This window comes from Halichoerus grypus, chromosome 14, assembly GCF_964656455.1.
Source record: "Halichoerus grypus chromosome 14, mHalGry1.hap1.1, whole genome shotgun sequence".
Classification (NCBI taxonomy): domain Eukaryota; kingdom Metazoa; phylum Chordata; class Mammalia; order Carnivora; family Phocidae; genus Halichoerus; species Halichoerus grypus.
Genome location: NC_135725.1, coordinates 81,675,615 through 81,695,874, shown reverse-complemented (window position 1 = coordinate 81,695,874; position 20,260 = coordinate 81,675,615). Strand labels below are relative to the sequence as shown.

Sequence of the window (20,260 nt, the reverse complement as noted above, 5' to 3'; positions counted from 1 at the left end):
AGATCAATGGTTCTTGACACTGGGTGCCTTCGAATCAGCAGAGGAGCTAATTTAACATACAGACCCCCAGTCCCACCCAAATATTCTGCATCAAAATCTCTGGGGTTGGGGTTCAGGAACCTGCATTCTAAAAAAGCACCCAGATAACTCAGGTACAGGCAGTCACATGAGTATACTTAAACCCTGAAATAAACCACGGTGGCCTCCAGAGAAAGAGATGAGAGCGCCCTCTGCTGCTAAAAGGACGTTTGGACCTCTTGAGTTTATGACTGGTGCATTTCAAGGCAGTTTATTTACGCAGGGAATCCCAGGGCCAAAACAAAGAAACAAGAGACCAGGGGAGATGAGTGAGAAAGAGGGGCCACCGGTGTGCAGTTACGGTTACTGTCTTCAGTCTGGGGTGCTGTTACACCTTCCCAACTGCATTCCCTAAAAAAAACCCCAAACAAACAAAAACAAACAAATGTGGCTCCCTAAGGTGAGAGGGGAGAACCCTCTCCTTGGATTGGCTTTAAAGATATATTGCAACCCAAAAGAAATTAAAGCAGGGACTTGAAAAGGTATCTGTGCACCCATGCTCCTCGCAGCATTATTCTCAATAGCCAACAGGTGGAAGCAATCCAAATGTCTACTGACAGATGAATGGGTACAGACAATGTGGTAGATTCATGCAGCAAAACATTATCCAGTCTTAGAAAGGAATGACATTCTGAGATATGCTACAACATGGATGAACCGTGAAGGCATTATGCTGAGTGAAATTCGCTAGACACAGAGGGACAAATATTGTATGATTCCACTTGTATGTAATGAGGTCCCTGGAGGAGTCAAATTCATAGAGAGAAAGTAGAAGCGTGGTTGCCAGGAGCTGGGGGAGGGAGGCTGGGGAGTTATGGTTTAATGAGTACAGAGTTTCACTTTGAGAAGATGGAAGTTCCAGAAATGGATGTTGGTGATGGTTTTTACAAAATAATGCGAATGCACTTAATGCCTTTGAACTGCACACCTAAAAAAAGTTACAATGGTAACTTTTATGTTTATTTTACCACAATAAAAAAAAAATGACATAATAAGAAAAGCGGTGTTAATGCCCTCAACTTGACTGGGAATGTGTAGGGCTTCTCCATCCCATGGGGCGTTCTCTGAGAGCAGGGAAAGATGTCTCCCTTCTCCGTCTGGGGCTCTCCCGGGACCAGCAGGTGTTTCTTTCAGCGGATAGCTGCTCCCCCAGGGCCTGGACTGGGCCTGTTCCTCATCAGACTGAGGTGCTTCCCGATGGTGGAGTTCCCTCCGCGGGGCGAGGTTCTGTCTCCTCCTTCCGAGGGAGTTATTCTAGCAACTGTGTATGGGAGGTGGGGGAAAGTGGGCCTCTTGTTTGAGGTTTTCGTCCGTCCTCCGCAGCCCCCGGGCTCAGGAGCCCCACCAGCGCCCAACACCTTCGTAACCTCCATCTCATCTTCTGCCTCTTCAAGTTCTGCGCCCTCAGAAGGCTAGTGCTGTCTTCCCGGGCGGGCGGGCCCAGGCGGCTTTCCGCCCTCTTCCAAGATGGCCGCCACCGCCTCTGTGACAGGCCTGATCACGTGGGCGCCGTCGCCAATGAGGTCGCCGCGGCTCCGGCGGCGATTGTCCCTTCCCGGGCCCCGTCCCGAGGAGGCGACTGCCCTTGTCAACCGAAGCCTGAGCGATCATGGCAACGGGCTCAGGCGGGGAGCGCGTGGCAGCGGCGGCAGTTTGGTCGCGGGCCGGGGCGGCGGAACGGCGGCGGCGGCGGTGGCACTGGCGCTGGCACCGGCCCTGAGCGCCATGCAGCGGGGCAGCTCCGAGAGGGAGCTGGCGGCCGGGTGGGAGGCGGAGGCGGTGGCGGTGGCCGAAGCGCCGGCGGCGGCGGCGGAGCAGGGCGGCGTGGACTCGGGCGCGGCCGGGGAGCCGGAGCGCAAGGCGCCGGAGGAGCAGCCCAGGGAGGGGGCCCCGGCGCAGCCCCGCGCGGCCGAGGAGGGGGACGCCCGCGTCGTCCCGCGGCCGCTGCCCACGCTGCCCCTGGCCAAGCCGCAGCCGGCGCGGGAGCGGGGCCTCTGTCCGCACCGGAAGCCCCGGAGCAAGGGCCGGGGCTGCCGGCGGAGCTCGGGCCGCTCGGCGGACGAGTACTGCTCCCAGCGGCCGGTCACCGTGGACAGCTCCAAGGCCAGGACCTCCCTGGACGCCCTGAAGATCAGCATCCGCCAGCTCAAGTGGAAGGAGGTGAGGCCCGGCCCGGCCGCGTGGGCACGGCGGGAGGGTGGACAGTTCGACCTCAGAGGACCCGGCGGCCCAGGCCAGGGCTGAGGGCTGAGCTCCTGCCGAGCGCCACGCTCCAGGTGCTCATCCTTCAAGGCCTAGCCCCCAGTCACTTCCTCCAGAAGGCTTTCAGCCCGCTCCTGGGCAGGTTAGCCAACTCCTTCCCCGGGCTCCCCTGCACTACGGCGCTGGCTTCTAGCCCTCAGCGCTCCCCTGCTGTAGATGCCCGCGCTCCCCTGCGTTGTAGATCTTAGCTTTTAGGTCTGTCTCCTCCCCCAGCTTTGGGTCCTCGGGGCCCGGGACCCTCTCTTTCACTTCTGCATTTAAGTTCTCTTCGTTCAGCACTTACTGTGTGGCAGTTGAACAGTTGGTACTTTGGAGGCAGACAGACTTAGGGTCTCACCACACCCTGCCACTTAGCTGTGTGACTTTGAGCAAGTTGCTTCACCTCTTCAGCCTGTTTCCTTTCTGTGAAGTGAAGCTAATAATACCCGTCTCGTATTAGTATTAGAAGACTCACTGCTTATTGTGGCACAGCACAAGTGTGCAATAAATGGTAACTCATCCTACCACCCTCACGTCTCTCTCCTCCTCCATCACTGTCACCACCACCATCATCATCATCAGGGCAGGAACTGTATTTTACATTCTAGGACTTGGCATGTGGTGCGTAAGTGGTGAATGCAAGGGCGAGTGAAGGAATGGGTTATTCATCCCCGAACCCATTTTAGACCTGGCGGGGGCAGGGATGCAGCACTGGTGACACAGAGGGGAGCCTGTTGCAGTTGGCTGACTGGATAAAGCCATTTGACTTTCTTTTCAGCTTCTAAGGCTACTTAACAGGGTTCCAGGAGTGGTGGGGTTGTGATTTAGGGGAGTCAGGTCTGGAGACTTAGACTCAGATGGTCTGCTGATGGAACAGGAGTCCACAACAGGCAACATGAAGATTCAGGTACTTAGCTCTGTCTTTGGCTATGGCAGACATTCAGGAATGGTTTTATGAAGTTGGAACGCACAGAGAGATGGCCACAGAAAGAATTGATGAGGTCAGAAGGTTGATGACCCAACAGGAAGGAGTCATGTAGTTTGGAGGGAAGTCAAGAATCAAGCAGGGCAGACTTCCAGGTAGGTAGGGGTTAGCCATTGGGGAAGTCTCACTCCCCATTCCCCACTCCCTGGGTGTCAGGGTCCCCAGGCGTGGGGCTTGGGATTCAGAGGAGGACTTCTATGCCTAGGATACCTGGAAGGAGGGCTCCCAGTTCTGGGCAGGATCCCAGGTCTGGGCCAGAGATATGAGGGCCAGAACATCATAGAATTGGAGAACTTGTCAGTGCCATGGTCCTAATGAGAATCCAGGGACTGAAACCAGGCCCAGAACCAGGCAAGGATGACTGGCCCAAGGAGGGCCTGTGCTTAGCTTAGCCCCGTGGGAGAGAGAGACACAAAACTGACTAGATCTTGAGAGATGGAGTCAGAAGGACTCAGAAACCAGCAGGCATGCATGCCGGGTTCATGCACTCAGTCTGTGAGCGTTTGCTGTGGATGCTGGACCCTGGGGATCAAAGATGCTTAAGATGTAATCTCTGCCCTCAAGGACCTTATAGTTCAGTAGGGAAAAAACACAAGTAAAAAAAAAAAATCATTGCAGTGATTATAGGATCTTTACTGCTGCTTCCTGAAATGCTCTTTTCCCAGTTATTTGCATGGCTCACTCTGTCACTTTTGCTCTTTGAGCAAATGCCACCTCCTCAGAGAAGCCTTCCCCTGTGATCCCTCCTCCAACCCTTGCTCTTCTTTATTATCTTTTTTATAGCACTAAACTCTACTCGACACTATATTATGTATTGTTTGTTTATTACCTGTTTCCCTCATTAGAATGTAAGCTCCACGAGGGCAAGGGCTTTGTTTTATTTACTGCTGTATCCTCAGGTGCTTGGCACATAGAAGGTGTTCAATAAATACTTGTTAAATGGATGAACACATTATGTGATGTGTGTCTCCCTGTCCCTATGTAAAGGTGTAAGTGCTGGGGGAGAAGAGAAAGGCCATCTCAAGAAGAGTTTCCTGGAGGAGAGAGGTATAAGCTGAGTTCTGAGTGTTGAAGAGGAGTGGGAGTTATTTAGGGGCTGTCGACTTTGGATCTCTGGTAGAGGGCGTAGTATGGGCATAGAGGTACCTTCGGGGCTTTGCATGTAGTTCAGTATGGCTGGATATGAGTGGGCAGCAGGATGGTGGTGAGGGGAGGCTGGAGAAATGAGCAGGGGTCAGATGGGGGATGTGGACTTGTTTTTGGGAGGCTGAGTGAGCCACTAAAAGAGTTTAAGGTTCTTCCATGTATCAACTCTGCTCGTTTGGCAAATGAGTTAAACTCTTTAGGCTTCTTCGTCTGCCTGTCTATCAAATGGGGCTAGATTGGGCTAGCTAGTTTAATGGTTCTCCCGTGGCAGCCACATAATGGTAATGTTAGTCTACACGAGGCCCTTGCACTGGTGAACCAAGTGTAGGGGGCAGTTTCCAGGCATTACCTGTAACTGCCCCCTCCACCCCAGTCCTGCCTTTTACTTCTCGGTAAGAAAGCATATTGGCATGCAAGTGGAGTTGCTCCTTCCGGTATATTTTAAAACAAATTCACTCACCTCATTAGGACTTTACTATTAGATGTGTGATTATTCACTTAATGTCACTCTTCCCTATGAGTCTATGAGGTCCTGGTCCTCCTGTGAGGGCGGGAGTGGTGTTTGACTTGGGGCACATATTCACCAAATGATGATACTTGCCACAGAGCTCACACTTCATCTTGATACCCTAGAATGTGGAGTTTCAAAAGTACTGGAGTGGGTAAACTTTAAGTTCCTTCCAGCTTTAAGCTATGATTATGGTATTTTTAGTACCTACTCTAAAGTTGATTGCATGACAAGTAACTTATAAAGCAGGTACCAACAAAGTGCAGACACTACCTCTGCAGGCCTCAGTTTCCCTATCTGTTACAGGGGTGACGTTGGACAAGATCATCTGTAACGTTCAGCACTGATGTTCTAGGAGCAGGCATATCTCCACTGGGAGCTGGGACACAAGGGATCGAGAGGTGTCCCTTGTACGCCATGCTGTGCTGTTGCCGCAGGATTTGGGAGTACCGGCTGGCTTTGGCAGGGGTGGGTGGGTAGCCCAGGTAGGAAATAAGGTCATGAACACCAACCAGGGTAAAAGTCTTTCCTCTGTGAGTGCATAGTGAGGGGCCACACCACAGGGTCCATTGAGCAGGGCAGCATGTAGCCAGCGTGTGAATTTAACATTTGCTCGGTTACAGGTCACGGTCTCTCTTCCTCCTTCACTTTTCTTTATTACACATACATTTAACAGCAGTGATTGTGAATGTCAGCAGCTGTGATGAACGCTTACATAACTCTTACCCCGTGTAGGTAGCTGCAGTGATTTGATTTTCCCAACAGCCCAGTAAAGTGCCTCATTGTCTCCATTTTACGGAAGAGGAAATTGAAGTACACAGAGGTTAACTTCTCCAAGGTCATGCGGCTGGGAAATGGCGGAGCTAGCATTTGAAACAGACTGTTTGAAAGCAGCCTTCAGTTCTGGGCTCTTACTGTTTCTTACTGGATCTCTGTCTGCAGACCCTGGGGTGGAGTTACAGATCTGGATGTGAATGGGATTCACTCCCTGCCCTCCAGCAGCTCCCAGTGTGAGGGACAGACGTGCACACAATGGCAGTCCAATCTGGGCGCTGAATGGGTGAAGGCCATTCCACACAGAATAGGAAGAAAGGCAAGGAGCATGGATCAGCTTTTGTATGCAGAATGGGACGATGGCAGCATAGGGAGCATGTGGGAGAGCAGGAGAGATGAAGAAGGAGCCAGATCACGGAGGATGTTGGAGGCCACGCCGAGAAGCTTGCGCTTCTGTCTGAATATGACAGGATCTTGCCATATATAGACTCTGCTTCTCTTGCCCACTCTCTCAGCCCCAGGTGAACCACGCCAACTCTCTGATGATTCTCTTTTCAGTTCTCTCCACGCTGGTCAGGTCTAATCCACTCTTGTCTACAAAGTTAAATTTGCCTCTCAAAGGAAAATTCACAAATGTTAGCTCTGTGAACTTAATAGATAAGGCGAAAGTTTATTTTAGAATAGCCAAATCAGGCTTATGGAGTCACTATTGAAGTTGCCACATGAAAGAGAGGGATGGTTCCTGGCTCCTAGTAGATACTCAGTAAATATTTGTGGACTTGTATGGTCCTCTTTCAACTGTGTAAGTCCTGTATATTCTTTTGCAGTTTTGACACCAGCAGTAAAGAAACCTTAGGGAAAAGACACCAAGGAGAATAGATGCCACTATTGTTATGAGCTGCCCTCCTTGGAGATGTAGGTTCTGTATACATGCTCAGTGGTGCTGTGGACACCAGCTAGCTGACGTGAACGAGGGCACTGAGAGATTCCATAGAAGGACCTTTGTTGATAATAGCTTGCATAAGCCCCTGCCCCAAGATCTATTACAGTGAGAGCTCTTTGTTTCAGAGACTCCAAATCATGGGTTGTTTTCTGAACTTTATCCAGCCTTCTTTAGAATATGTATACACTTATTATATTGTCCTATTTATAACTTATATAATATTAGTTACTGCTTATTACATATCTGCTTTGTGCCAGGCATTGTACTTAGTGTTTTATGCTTATTAAAAATTATATCAGACATTTACTATGGATTGTTTTATGTAATCCTCACAGCAAGCCCCCAAAGTAGATGCTATTATCATTTCCAAATTACAGATGAGGAAACTGAGGCTTAGGGAGAGGTTGGTGCAGGGCTAGCCCAAGGCCACAGGTAACAAGTGGCAAAACCATCCAGGGCCTGTGCCTGGAACCAGCGTATAGTCCTACACTGTCTTCTTTGCTAATCCTTTGCTAGAATCCACCCTGCCAGGAGTTACTCTATTATTCTTAGTCCCAGATAATGCTTGAAGACACTGAGGTGGGCACAGCAAGTAAGAGGCAGAGGCAGGGTTCACACAGTGGTCTGTCTTGTTCCAAAGCACACTTGCTGGTGTGTTTTATAATTCTCCACTCGTTAACCCTCCCGTTTGTCTGACTCATAACTCTCAAATGACAGTGGAGCCGCTCAGAACCAGGAGAGCGGTATTGCAAATAGGACTTAAAATAAAACACATTGAAATATATCCTGCCTGGCAGGGGGAGCATTTGGTGACTGTACCTTCCAAATCCTATTTTGTTGCTGCCCACAGAGAAGTAATTTGGGTGCCATTTGACTAGCTGAGTTGCCTTGCTCCTCTGTGGAATGTGGTCCTGCTCTATGAATCGCTGTATCTCATTCCTTCTGGAAGAAGGTGGGAGTATAAAATGAAAAACTGGATAGTTTAATCTTACCTCCCTTTCTCGTCCCAATGATAGTCATTGCAGTTTACGTTCCGTTTTTTGAAAACAACATTATATGTAAGAATGGTTTATATCCTACTCCATCAAATGCTCTCCTTTCAACAGACATGCTATTTTAATGCTAGTCCACCAGAATTTTTCCTTTGCCAGTTGAGCTTGTCTGGCCATAAAAATCACAATTCACTACCGCTATTGTTTGAACAATATGGTATGTGCAATAGCTTCACGAATCCACACTAATGTCTCAAACAGTCCTTTAAAGAATAAGTTCCAGGGGCTCATATTCAAGTTCAGGGGCTAGTACAAATTAAAATTTTGTTTTTTTAGCCCATAATTCCTAGAGCTGTTTCCCGTGTTATGTAAACATACCCTCTATTGTAAAGAGCCTCAATTTTGGTAGCATTCTGGATTCTGGGTTTGTATCAGCAGAAGTCGAACGCAAAAATTCAATCATACAATTTCTTTTTCTTTCAAATCTGTTCTTTGAAAAGGACGTATTATAATAGTAACTGCCCACTCCTTAAGTGCCTTCTCTAGAGGGGAAGTGTTGTGTCTGGAGCTAGCATGGGCTTTGGATTCAGGCAGTTGAGTTAAAATCCTTGCTACTAATGACTTGTGTGACCCAACCGATCGTGTACTAAATATAGCATCTGAGCCTCAATTTCTTGATCTGTAACAAGTCAATGACACCTACCTTGCAGAATTTTTGTGAGATTAAATAAGGGAATGTGTGTAAATTGCCTTAACCCCATGCTTGACCCTGTGAGTAGTTAGTAAATGTTAGCCATTTTTCTTCCTTTGAGCAATCACAGACTTTGGTTATTTATTATTTATTTATTTGGTTACTTTTTTTAAAAACTAGAAAAAAAACGATTATAGAATTTAGTCTGCATATATAGGTTACTGGTTAACCAGAACATCTATGACCAGCTCATTGGAATCATTTCATAAATATTTTGAGCCCTACTCTGTGCCAGACTATATTTGGGCTCTTGGAATACATCAGATAGCAAAACCCGCGAAGCTCTCCGTGGATAAGGGACAATTACATTTTAAATGAATGTCAACGTGATATAGTCTAGGTTTAAAATTTTTAAAATAACACGGACTTAAACTTTTTGAACCAATCATACTTTTTTTTTTTTTTTAAAGATTTTATTTATTTATTTATTTGACAGACAGAGACACAGCGAGAGAGGGAACACAAGCAGGGGGAGTGGGAGAGGGAGAAGCAGGCCTCCTGCAGAGCAGGGAGCCCAATGTGGGGCTCGATCCCAGGACCCTGAGATCACGACCTGAGCCAAAGGCAGACGCTTAACGGCTGAGCCACCCAGGCGCCCCTGAACCAATCATACTTTTAAGGTTTTGTGAGTTTAATTGAAAAATTCAAAGCCGCTATTTTGAACCTGGTGCCTTCCTCACACTTTGGTGTATTAATTATCGAATACATCACCGTGGGAAGCTTATTGTAGCTATTTGAGTTCACAGGGAGGACTGAGGTTGTGCCTGGGAACATACCCGTTAGCTGTGTGGACGAGATGTGGATTTCCTGAGCTGGTTTCTTTACTCTTTACTGTCATCCCTACAGTCCTCCCACTGACTCTGGAAACACCATTGCCAGACATGGGTTTAAATCTTGGCTCTGTGACCCTGGGCAACTGCTCTCCCTCTCTGAGCCGAAGGTGTCTCATCTCTAGGAATGAGCATCACATACTTGGTAGGGTTGATAGGAGGGTTCAATCAGAAAATCTTTAAAGTGCCTGTGTTTCCAGTAGGAATACCTGTTTGGCTTTCCCTCCAGTGAATTTCTGTGACATCTTCCTTAAGTTTTATAACAGAAACGTGGAGGTGTGAACAGGCAAATAACCTTGCTTGTCCTTTCATTAGTTTTGAACTCCTCCCTTCCTGTGGCTTCTCCCCTGCAGCCACGTTATGTCCCTGAGATTCCTCTGCAAAGGTTGGTGTTTTGCTGGAGAGAGCAGTAACCCTGGTTCTCTGTTCCACATGGACTAATATCTCTCCTTTCACGTCACGTCCAGTCGTGCCTGTAACAGCTGCCTCGGCTGCCATTTGTGTGCGTGTTTGTTTCCCTGGGTGTGTTTGAACCATTATCTAGTGATTTTTATAAATGCCTTTGTAAGTCCTAGCAGGCAGTTCTGACGACTCTTTCTGTAGCCCCATCTGCTTCTCTTGTCATCTGAATAAAACTTCCTTATCCTTCATGGAGCTGGAAGAATAGGGCAGTTTTTCTCCTGCGCCCATCATCCCAATTCGGTAGAATGTTACTTTTCCAAAAAGTCCTTCTGTCCATCTGCCTAGAACTCATGAAGGACAGTTTTCCTATTTTGTTTTTTATGCTCATAGGGAGATTTTATTTCTAGTTGTGTCTCAGAACTGTGGTTTATTGGAATCTAAAAAAGCAACAATGGTAAATTTTCTGGACATCTTAGATTATTTATAAATAAATTTGTTCAATATCCAAAAACAATATGTGCTTATAAAAAATGTATGCAGTTCCCAAGTATATAAAATAACCCCCAAGCCCACGTTCCTCATCCCATCCCCTTCCCTTCTAACTCTTCTCCTTAAGAGGCAACACCACTGTTACAGTTTGGTATGTATCCTTCCAGAATTTTTTCTTACTCCTGCATGTGTCAGGATAACTAAATTGTGCTCTAGTAACAAGCAACCACAATATATCAGTGGCTTAATAACAACAGAAATTTATTTCTTGCTCATGCTCAGGAATTCAGTGCAGGTTGATGGGGGGAGGAGGGATGGGGGCTGTCAGCATTTTGGTTATTCAGAGACCCATGCTTCCAGCTCAACACCTGCTTCACTGAGTCACTGAGGGGAAGGGAATGTGCACATTGTGCACTGACTTTTAAGACTTCTACCCAGAAGTGACTGTGCTCACATTTCATTCACCAAAGCGTTACATGGCATGGCTAACCTCACAGGGCTTGGGGATGTGCGGTCCTACCATGAAGGTATAAAGAGGATAATCAGAATATCCGGTGAACGGTGCTAATGACCACCGCAATATGAATCATATGTAGAGATGCAAGAGATACATATAGAGTATATAAATTTAAACATACATGATTTTAAATACTGCAGTTAAACAATATGTATAATGTTTGGCAACTGCTTTTTTAGTATGGACATCTTTCTCTGTTAGTAAGTATGGGTTCATATCATGTTAATAACAATCTAATAGTCCATTTTATGGATATACCATCATAAAATTTATTGATGGATATTGTTTCCACGCCTTTCCCTTGCAATGACAAAGAAAGGCACAGTGGACATCGTTGTTCAGACAATAAGTGTTTATTTTATTTTTTTTTACTTTTTAAAAAGATTTTATTTATTTATTTGACACAGAGAGACACAGAGAGGAGGGAACACAAGCAGGGGGAGTGGGAGAGGGAGAAGCAGGCTTCCCACTGAGCAGGGAGCCTGATGCGGGGCTCGATCCCGGGACCCTGGGACCATGACCAGAGCCGAAGGCAGACGTTTAACGACTAAGCCATCCAGGCACCCCAATAAGTGTTTATTTGTATAAATACTTCTGTAGGATAAATTCCTAGGAATTGTTGGGTCAGAAGGTATATGCACTTTGTGTTTTGATGGTCACCATCAAATGCCACCAGCAATGTTGAGAGTGCCTATCTTCTCATCTTCTCTGCAATCCATCTCCTATTAATCTTCTAAATCTTAGCCCAATCGATAGGTAAAAATGTGTTCTTTTGATTTACACTTCTCTGCTTGTCAGTGAGGTTGGGCTTTCAGTATGCTTACTAGTCCTTTGTACTATTTCTTCTGTGGAATGCCTAAATGTATTCTTTGTTCATTTATCTTTCAGGTTGTTTATGTTTCTATTTTGCTTATGTTGATGTTTTTCTTTTTTTTTTTTTAAGATTTATTTATTTATTTGAGAGAGCGAGAATGAGAGAGAGTACATGAGAGGGGGGAGGGTCAGAGGGAGAAGCAGGCTCCTCGCCGAGCAGGGAGCCCGATGCGGGACTCGATCCCGGGACTCCAGGATCACGACCTGAGCCGAAGGCAGTCGCTTAACCAACTGAGCCACCCAGGCGCCCCTGTTGATGTTTTTCTTATTGGTTTATAAATATTGTGGATAATTACTTTTTGTCTCATATGCATTGTAAGCCGTTCCCCTGTTGATTATTTAAACATCTAATAGATAGTCATTTGCCTTGCATAATCTATCTTATTCTAATTAAAAATTTTTTCATTCCTATTCACTAAAAGCAGTCCTTACTTATTGTTGACTTGTTGGCTCAAGAGGGTAGAAAACACACACAGTTCTATCTTCAGATGCTGTTAAACTTCTAATGGATTAACAGGCTGTGTTGAGAACCTTAGGGTCTTATATTTCTATGGAGCTAGATGGGTTTTTCTTTTTTTTAGAGAGGGAAGGGGGAAGTGGCAGAGGGAGAGAGAGACTCTTAAGCAGACTCCATGCCCAGTGCAGAGCCCGACACGGGGATCGATCTCAGGACCCTGAGATCATGACCTGAGACCAAACCAACTGAGCTTAACCAACTGAGCCACCCAGGCACCCCAGAGCTAGATGTTTTATGTGGAACTTTTACATACATTTATCTAATTGACTTGAACTTTGTGCAGTGAGTATGGTAGACTTCATTATTTCTGTTTCATAGTTGTCATTATGGTATGGAGTTAGATTTGGGTTCGGACCCCCACCACTTATTAGTTCTGACATGGGGGGCATCATACTTGTCTCATAGGGTGGTTGTCCCATTTTAATAACATATGTTTAATAACATATATAACCTGCATGCCAAAGCCACTACATAGTAAGTCTTGGTTCCATTTCAACTCTCCCACCCTTCAGAGTTGTTAGGCGACATACAGCTTAGAACTAGACGCTGGGTCTCCTGGCTCTCAGGCTGGGTCTTGTTCCAGTGACCACATTGCCCGTCTAAATTGAGTATGATTTCCTGGCCCCCTAGAAATAAATAAGACCATTGGAAATTACTTAATTACCTAAGTCATCAGTACAGGACTGGGCTTTGAGCCTGGCTGTTAGTTTCATTTAAAAAGCACATTGTTTAAAATACTAAAATTTTGGAAAAAAAATTGAAAAAATTTATAATCCTACTACAGAGATGCAATGACTCTTTTCTTTTTGAAGCATTTCGTTTCAGCATTTCTTCAGCATAAATTTCAGCTGATGTGATTAATGTCATTGTTTTACAAAGCTGATATAGTGTTATTATGTTAACACTAATGCCCACATTATAATTTAGACATTTTCCTATGCTATAAAAACTTTCAGAAATGTCATCTTAATTGTTAAAAAAGATCTCATTCAGTGAAATTTATTTATTTATTTTCATGTTAGTAAATGTTTAGATTGATTCCTCTGTGAAAAAATTTTCTGGAGTCCTTTTCCCCTACATTTTAAATTATTTTCTTAAAATAAACTTTGCAGAAATGAACTATTTGGGTGAAAGGACATGTATATTTTCAGGCTTCTGGAACGTATCACTAATTTGCTTTCCAAGAATTGTAGCAGTTTCTTTCTTTCTTTCTTTCTTTCTTTGTTCTTTCTTTCTTTCTGTCTTTTTCTTTCTTTCTTTCTTTCTTTCTTTCTTTCTTTCTTTCTTTCTTTCTTTCTTTCCTTCTTTCTTTCCTTTTTTCTTTCTCTTTCTTTCTTTCTTTCTTTCTTTCTTTCTTTCTTTCTTTTTTGAATTGTAGCAGTTTCTACTTAACAGTATATGGGAGTTCCTACAAGTACCTGCTTTTGAAAGATGTAATGACAAATATTGGAGAAGAGAGTGAACTAGGTGAATCTCTTCCCTGTCTTTGCCAAATCTAGTTCTGAGAATTATTCCTAGTTCAAAGCAGGGCATTTTGATAGGACTATTTTTGTGTAGCTATTATGTCTAAATTGAAATAGCCACATCAGAATATAAAGCCACTTTTAAATTTTCAAATAATTTACTCAGTGGACGTGCTTGATTTTCTCTCTACCCTTGACCCTTTCCCCACATCTGGCTCCTGGATCTTCTTCCCATAGGCTGAGGTTTAAGCATTTCGCATACAGTTGGGTAATGAAACTGTGGGAAGTTTCAATAGGTTATTTCTTTGTCTCTTAGGTTTTGTCAAAATATCTCTGGTGTGAAAAAAAAGGACACATTAAAGGTTGTATTAAAATGTCACATACCATCATTAGCCATTAGGGGAATGAAAATCAAAACCACGATGAAATGCTACTTTGTCCCTACTAGGATGTCTAAAAAAGCAAATCATAAGTGTTGGTGAGGATGTGGAGAAATTGGAGCCCTCATATGCTCTTGGTGGGAATGTAAAATGGTGCAGCCATTTGAAAAATGGTTTGGCAGGTCCTCAAAATGTTAAACATGGAATTTCTACATCCCAGTAGTTTACTCCTAGGTATATACCTGAGAGAAATGAACATGGATGTTCACTAAAAAACACTATGCTAATGTTCATAGTAGCATTATTCACAATAGGTGAAAAGCGGAAACAACCAAATGTCCATGAGCTGATGGGTAAACAAAACATGGTCTATCCATGTGGTGGAATATTATCTGGCCATAAAAAGGAATGCGCTGATAAATGCCACAACATGGATGAGCCTTGAAAACCTCTTACGTGAAAGAAGCCAGCCACAGGGACTGCCCATGATGTGATTCCATTTATACAAAACGCTCAGAATAGAGAAATCTGTATAGAGGAAGTAGGTCCGTGGTTGCCTAGGGGTGGGGGAGGCTTTTGGTGGGGAAGTTGGGCGCGACTGCTAGTACAGGATTTCTCTTTGGGGTGATGAAAATGTCTTAATATCGGTTGTGGTGATGGTTGCACGGCTCCATGACTGTGCTGAAAACTGTTGAGCTGTACACTCGACATGGATGACTTGTGTGGTATGTGAATTGTATTTCAATAAAGATGTCGGAAAAAGTGCCATGTGCTTATCCAGTTCTCGTCATTGCACAGTACTTGCCTCCCAGGTAGTAATTGTAAACATGCCTCAGGAACTCACGTCAGCCCCGTGCGTCCTGTTGTCATTCTGCGTTGCAATATTGCCCGTTACTGGTACGTCGACTTTTTGGACACCTGTATGAAAGGGACTCTGTCCTGGTGGCAGCTGTGACACCATTCCAGACTTTCACTGTAAGAGTGAGTTTTGGTTTTTGTGGGGTAGATTTGAATATTTGCCTCAAGGATAAAGCTCAGGCTCCTTACAAAAGGTCCACGTGAAGACTTCCATGACCTGAGATGCAGTGGAGCAGGGACTTTGGAACCACACAGATATGGGTTTGGAATAACTCACTATGTAACCGTAGGGAAGTTTTGCTCTGAACCTCAGTTTCTTTACTTATAGAATGGGTGTAATACAATTGTACCTCATGGAGTTGCTTGTTGCCAGCATTAAAAAATATAATCATGTATTTAGCCTATGATACCAGGAATACAGTAAAGACTCAGTTGAATATTTTTTATTAATATCTGGGCCCTAAGCTTCTCCATACTTCACGTATTTCAGGCCTTGAACTTCATCTACTACTAATACCGCCCTGTGAGTGGCTCTCCTGAGCCTTCACGCTGTACCAGTCCCCTTTGCCTTGGTCATATTTTCCCTCTTCCTTAGAATGTTCCCTTCCTTTCTTCGGCTAACTCTTGCACATCCTTCGAGGATCAGCTCATGCCTCCTCTTTTCCATAAGTCTTTCTGACCCCCTCCACTCCCACACACCCCAGGCTAGGCTAGGTATCCTTGCTTAGTCAGTTATGGTACTTTATATGGATCTCAATTTGATTAGTTTTTCTAAAGAAGCAACTTTTGGTTTATTGATCATCTCCATTCTGTTTTTGTTTTCTATTTCATGGCTCTCTGCTCTTTATGATTTCCTTTCTTCTACTTTTGAGGCTTATTATGTTGTTCTATTTCTGACATTAAGTTGAATGCTAAGCCTATCTCTTTTCTAATAAAACATTCAAGACTACAGACTTGGGACACCTAGCTGGCTCAGTCAGTAGAGCATCAGACTCTTGATCTTGGGGGCATGAATTCAAGCCCCATGTTGGGCATAGAGTTTACTTTAAAAAAAAAAATACAAGCTTGCCTCTAAGTACCACTTTGGCTGCACCCACAGTTTTGCTATGTGGCATTTTTAAAAATTCACCTTTTAGTTCTATGTATTTCGCATTTTCATGAAGCTTTTTTCTTTGGCCTGTGAGTTATTTAGCTTTGTGGGTTTTTTAAGGGTTTCTAAACATATGAGATTATTTCTGCTTATCTTTTTATTGTTAATTTCTATCTTAATAGCATTGTGGTTAAAAGATATTCTTTCTTTCCTCTCTTTCTCTTGCCCGCTCTCCTTGCTTTTTTCTGTTTTCCAGTTTTTGGCTTTATAGCCTAATAAATGGAGATGTTCTATTTGTTGCGGAAAGGAATGTGTATCCTCTAGTTATTGAATGCAGTATTTTACATTTGTATACCAGATTAGCTTGTGGATTGCATTATACAAATTTTATAGCCCTGATATTTTTGTCTGACGATTGAAGAGTTATATTAGTGTTTTTCCCTCTGTGATTATGGATTTCATATGTTTTTAAATTGACTTTTCCTTTTCCCATTCCCCCCTGTACTAGTCTGGAAGTTTTACATCCTATTTTTATTCTTCTAGTGGTTACCCTAGAAAATTTAATATGTGTATAACTAACTTCACAAAGTCTAAAGTTAGTATCTTTACTTTCCTCTTAACAACACCAAGGATCTTAGGATATTTTGTTTTGGTTGCATCCCTCCTGACTTATATGCTTTTGTTGTCCAATATATTAGTTCTCTCTTACTTTATCCTTTTTTTGAACTTTACAAATTAGACATTATTATTCCTTTTTACAAAGCTTTGGTGTATTTTAGATTTGCCCACATTTACCATTTGCTTTGTTTATTATTCCACTTTACAACTCAGACCTTCCTTCTGGGATCATTTTCTTTCTTCCTTCCTTCCTTCCTTTCTTTCTTTCTTTCTTTTAATTTAATTTAATTTATTTTATTTTTTTATTATTATTATTTTTATTTTATTATTTTTTAGGGGATCATTTTCTTTCTCCTGGAAGTAATCTCTTAGAAGTTCCTTTGGTGAGGGGCTATTTGTAATAAATGCTATCAGTTTCTGTTTGTCCAAAATTACCTTCCTTTCACCTTCGTTCTTAAAAGATAGTGTTGCTGCACATACAGTGCCAAGTTGCTATTATGTGATCTCAGCACTTTGAGAATATGCCACTGTTTACTCTTCTATTTTTGCTACTGAGAGGTCAGTTCTCAGTTGACTTTTTTCTTTTGCTGGTGAAGTGTCTTTTTCCTTCTGGCTGCTTTTAAAATCTTCTCTTTGTCTTTGATGTTGTCTGTGTCATTATGACTTCCTGAAGGTGAGGATTTCTTTCTATTTATTCTGCTTGAGATTTGTCGGGACTCTTGTCTCCGAGGTTTGCTATCTTTTATCAGCTCTGAAAAATTCTCATCTGTTTTCTCTTTCAATATTGCCTCTTACCCATTGTTTTGCTTCTCTTTTTCTGGGATTCTCACTTAGACATTTCTAGACCTTTCTTTTTTGACAGTGAGCTCATGTTCCTTGGAACTTTAATCTCTGTTAATTCTCTGAGACCTGAGTTTAAAGTGAGGATTTTCATCTTGTGCCAGTAGCTCAGAGGGCTCTACTAACCTAGAATACTGGAAACTAAATTTTTGGTCTTAGGCTTTTAAGATAATAGCCATAGTTCAGAGTCTGACTCCAGAATTGTATGTGTTATGGTTAGGCATTCCAAGGGGAGGCTCTTTTCCCCTTCCCTGAGCTAACACCCAAGACAAGGCAGGTTTTCTTCTGGTTTGCCCACTGAGGATGTGGCCTCACAGAGGGCCTGGCTTGATATGGGAGCTTCTAATCCGATGTTTGCCTTGCCAGGGGCACTCAGGGGCCAGACCATTCCCTGTGTGCAGGGGAAAGATGATTTACACCTGCCTTTTGAAAAATATCCCTCTGGAGAATGGATTGGAGCCCCAGAGTGGAGGCAGAAGCAAGTTAGGATGCTGTCTTATACCTCAGGAGAGATGATGCTACCTGGGACAAGATGGGGCTGGGTGGGCAAGGCTATTGATTGAGATGGTCTGTCTCTTCCCCTGGACTGTAGGATATCCAGTAGCAGGGAGCTTGTCTTACTCATCTTTGAGTTCTTCAATGCCTGGCGCAGAGAAGGCATTCAGCAAATGCTAATTGAATTGAACTGTGTAATCGGTAATGGTTCTAGTGCTGTGTTTTTGGACTACCTTCAAAGTGACTATTTTCTTTAAAGGGAAATGACATAAAGGGATTCCAGGCAGTGAACTCATCGCATCTCTGGCATTGCAAAGCTCAAGCCAGAAATAGAGAACCAGCTGTTTGTAAGCCCCTGCAAGTCTTCGGTTTTGGCTGGGTTTACTTTCCATGATAACATAGCTTTCTTTAGCCTGCGCACTTGTTCCTTTCTTAAGGAACCTCAGCTCTATTTGAAACTACTTACACAAAGCCTTGCCATCTTACTGGATTTTATGACACTTTCTCAGAAATTACTAAACTTTATGACTGTCTAGGCAGGTTGCAAAGATGTTCCTTTAATGGTATGTGATAGCTGTGAAAACTTCTTACTCTTAAGACTTCTCAGAAAAAGTACTCTGTGTCTAGGGAACAAAGGGAAAGGAGAATGGTCCCTGCTGGGTGACAGTTTAATAAGCTTCAGCTGGTCACTAAGGAGGGTTGTTCAAGAGTTTATGCAGTACTGTTCCATTAGAATGTGCAGGAGTATTTCTAGGGAGTACAGTGAAATAGAGCATACATATATGATTTTAAATCCTGAGGCCTTGAAGTTCTCCATTATTCATTCAACACATACATGTTGTACGTCCACTGTGCCCCAAGGCCTGTTCAAGGCAATGGCAGCAGAGACACAATTAGGGGCGCCTGGGTGGTTTAGTCAGTTAAGTGTCTGACTCTTGAGCTCAGCTCAGGTCTTGATCTCCGCATCGTGAGTTCAAGCCCTGTGTTGGGCTCCATGCTGGGTGTGGAGCCTACTTAAAAAATAGGGGGGCGCCTGTGGCTTAATCGGTCAAGCATCAGACTCTTGATTTCGGCTCAGGTCATGATCTCTGGGTTGTGAGATCGGGTCCGCATCGGGCTCCTAACTCGGCACGGAATCTGCTTAAGATTCTCTTTCTCTCCCTCTGCCCCTTGCCCCCCTCCCCTGCTCGCACTCTTTCACGCTCTAAAAAAAAAAAAAAAGACACAAGTAGACACCATCCCTGCCCTTGAACCAGGGCCACTACTGGTCTATACCATCCTTTTGTGTGAATGAGAACAAGGTGCCCCCTCCTCAAGGAAAAAAAATATAAAATTAGTCAATAAATTATTTACATCTCAATAATGAATTTGTTGCAGCAAATGGATTATTGATGATAAATGAATATTAGTTATTAGATAATATTTACATGGCATTATAATGAAATACTTGTTGATTTAAACTTAAAATTCAGAAATATTCTGGCACAAGCAGCAAACATCAGCTAAATTGAACTGCAATATGGTTTAACTAGTGCATTAATACTAATGAGGAATTTTTCAAAAAAATGAAAAGTACTCATCAATTATACATCAGATGTAAAAGCAGATCTGATTTAGAAACACAGTCTATTTTAGATATTATTAGATCGACAGTTTTTTGGGACACTTGGGTGGCTCAGTCAGTTAAGCGTCTGCTTTTGGCTCAGGTCATGATCCCAGGGTCCTGGAATCGAGTCCTGCATTGGGCTCCCTGCTCAGCGGAAGCCTGCTTCTTCCTCTCCCTCTGCGGCTCCCCCTGCTTATACTCTCTCTCTGTCAAATGAAAGAAAGAAAGAAAGAAAAGAAAAGAAAGAAAGAAAGGAAGGAAGGAAGGAAGGAAGGAAGGAAGGAAAGAAAGAAAGAAAGAAAGAAAGAAAGAAAGAAAGAAAGAAAGAAAGAAAGAAAAGATCAACAGTCTTTTGATAATCTGATTTGTCAAAGGGGAACAGTACATATTTTCTTGTTAAAACAAGACACTTGAGTACCATTGGTCAGAAGATTCTTGTCATCAGTATAAAATTGCCCAGCTAAAATCATCTGATGTTTGTTTACTGAACCAGAATATTTTTGAATTCCCAGTTTAAATCAACAAGTCCTTTTCCTATGATAATATATAAATATTATATAGTAACTAATATTTGTATGAATAATTCATGTTATAGAATAAAAAATATAAATATATAAATTATAAATATATGAAAGTGTTCAGAATATGAAAGGTGCCTGTGTGTGACCAGCATCATGGCACCCTTGTGCATGACCTAAAAAAAAAGCCTCACATGGTGGCCTTGGGGGCCTCAGTCTCAGGGGAGCAGGTGTAGTTGATGAGTCCAGTGTGGGATGCTAAGGGTTCTATTAGTTATGAAGTTGTGAAGTTATGAAGTTATGAAGGAAGTGTGCTGGAGGCAGAGGGAGGGGAAATGAGGTCAAC

The 20,260-nt window shown here is 43.5% G+C and overlaps 1 protein-coding gene across 4 annotated transcripts in view; it reads left to right on the top strand.

The window, feature by feature from the left end:
• Positions 1-1,634: 1,634 nt before the first annotated feature.
• Positions 1,635-20,260, top strand: part of TTLL11 (tubulin tyrosine ligase like 11) — a 249,851-nt gene continuing 231,225 nt past the window's right edge. The window contains exon 1 of one of the 4 annotated variants that reach the window (XM_036107811.2): positions 1,635-2,238. In XM_036107811.2, coding sequence (XP_035963704.2) covers positions 1,804-2,238 — 435 coding nt within the window. In that variant the 5' untranslated portion in view covers positions 1,635-1,803. The remainder of the gene's footprint in view (positions 2,239-20,260) is intronic. The other 3 variants (XM_078061723.1, XM_036107810.2, XM_078061724.1) reach the window with 3 other exon arrangements.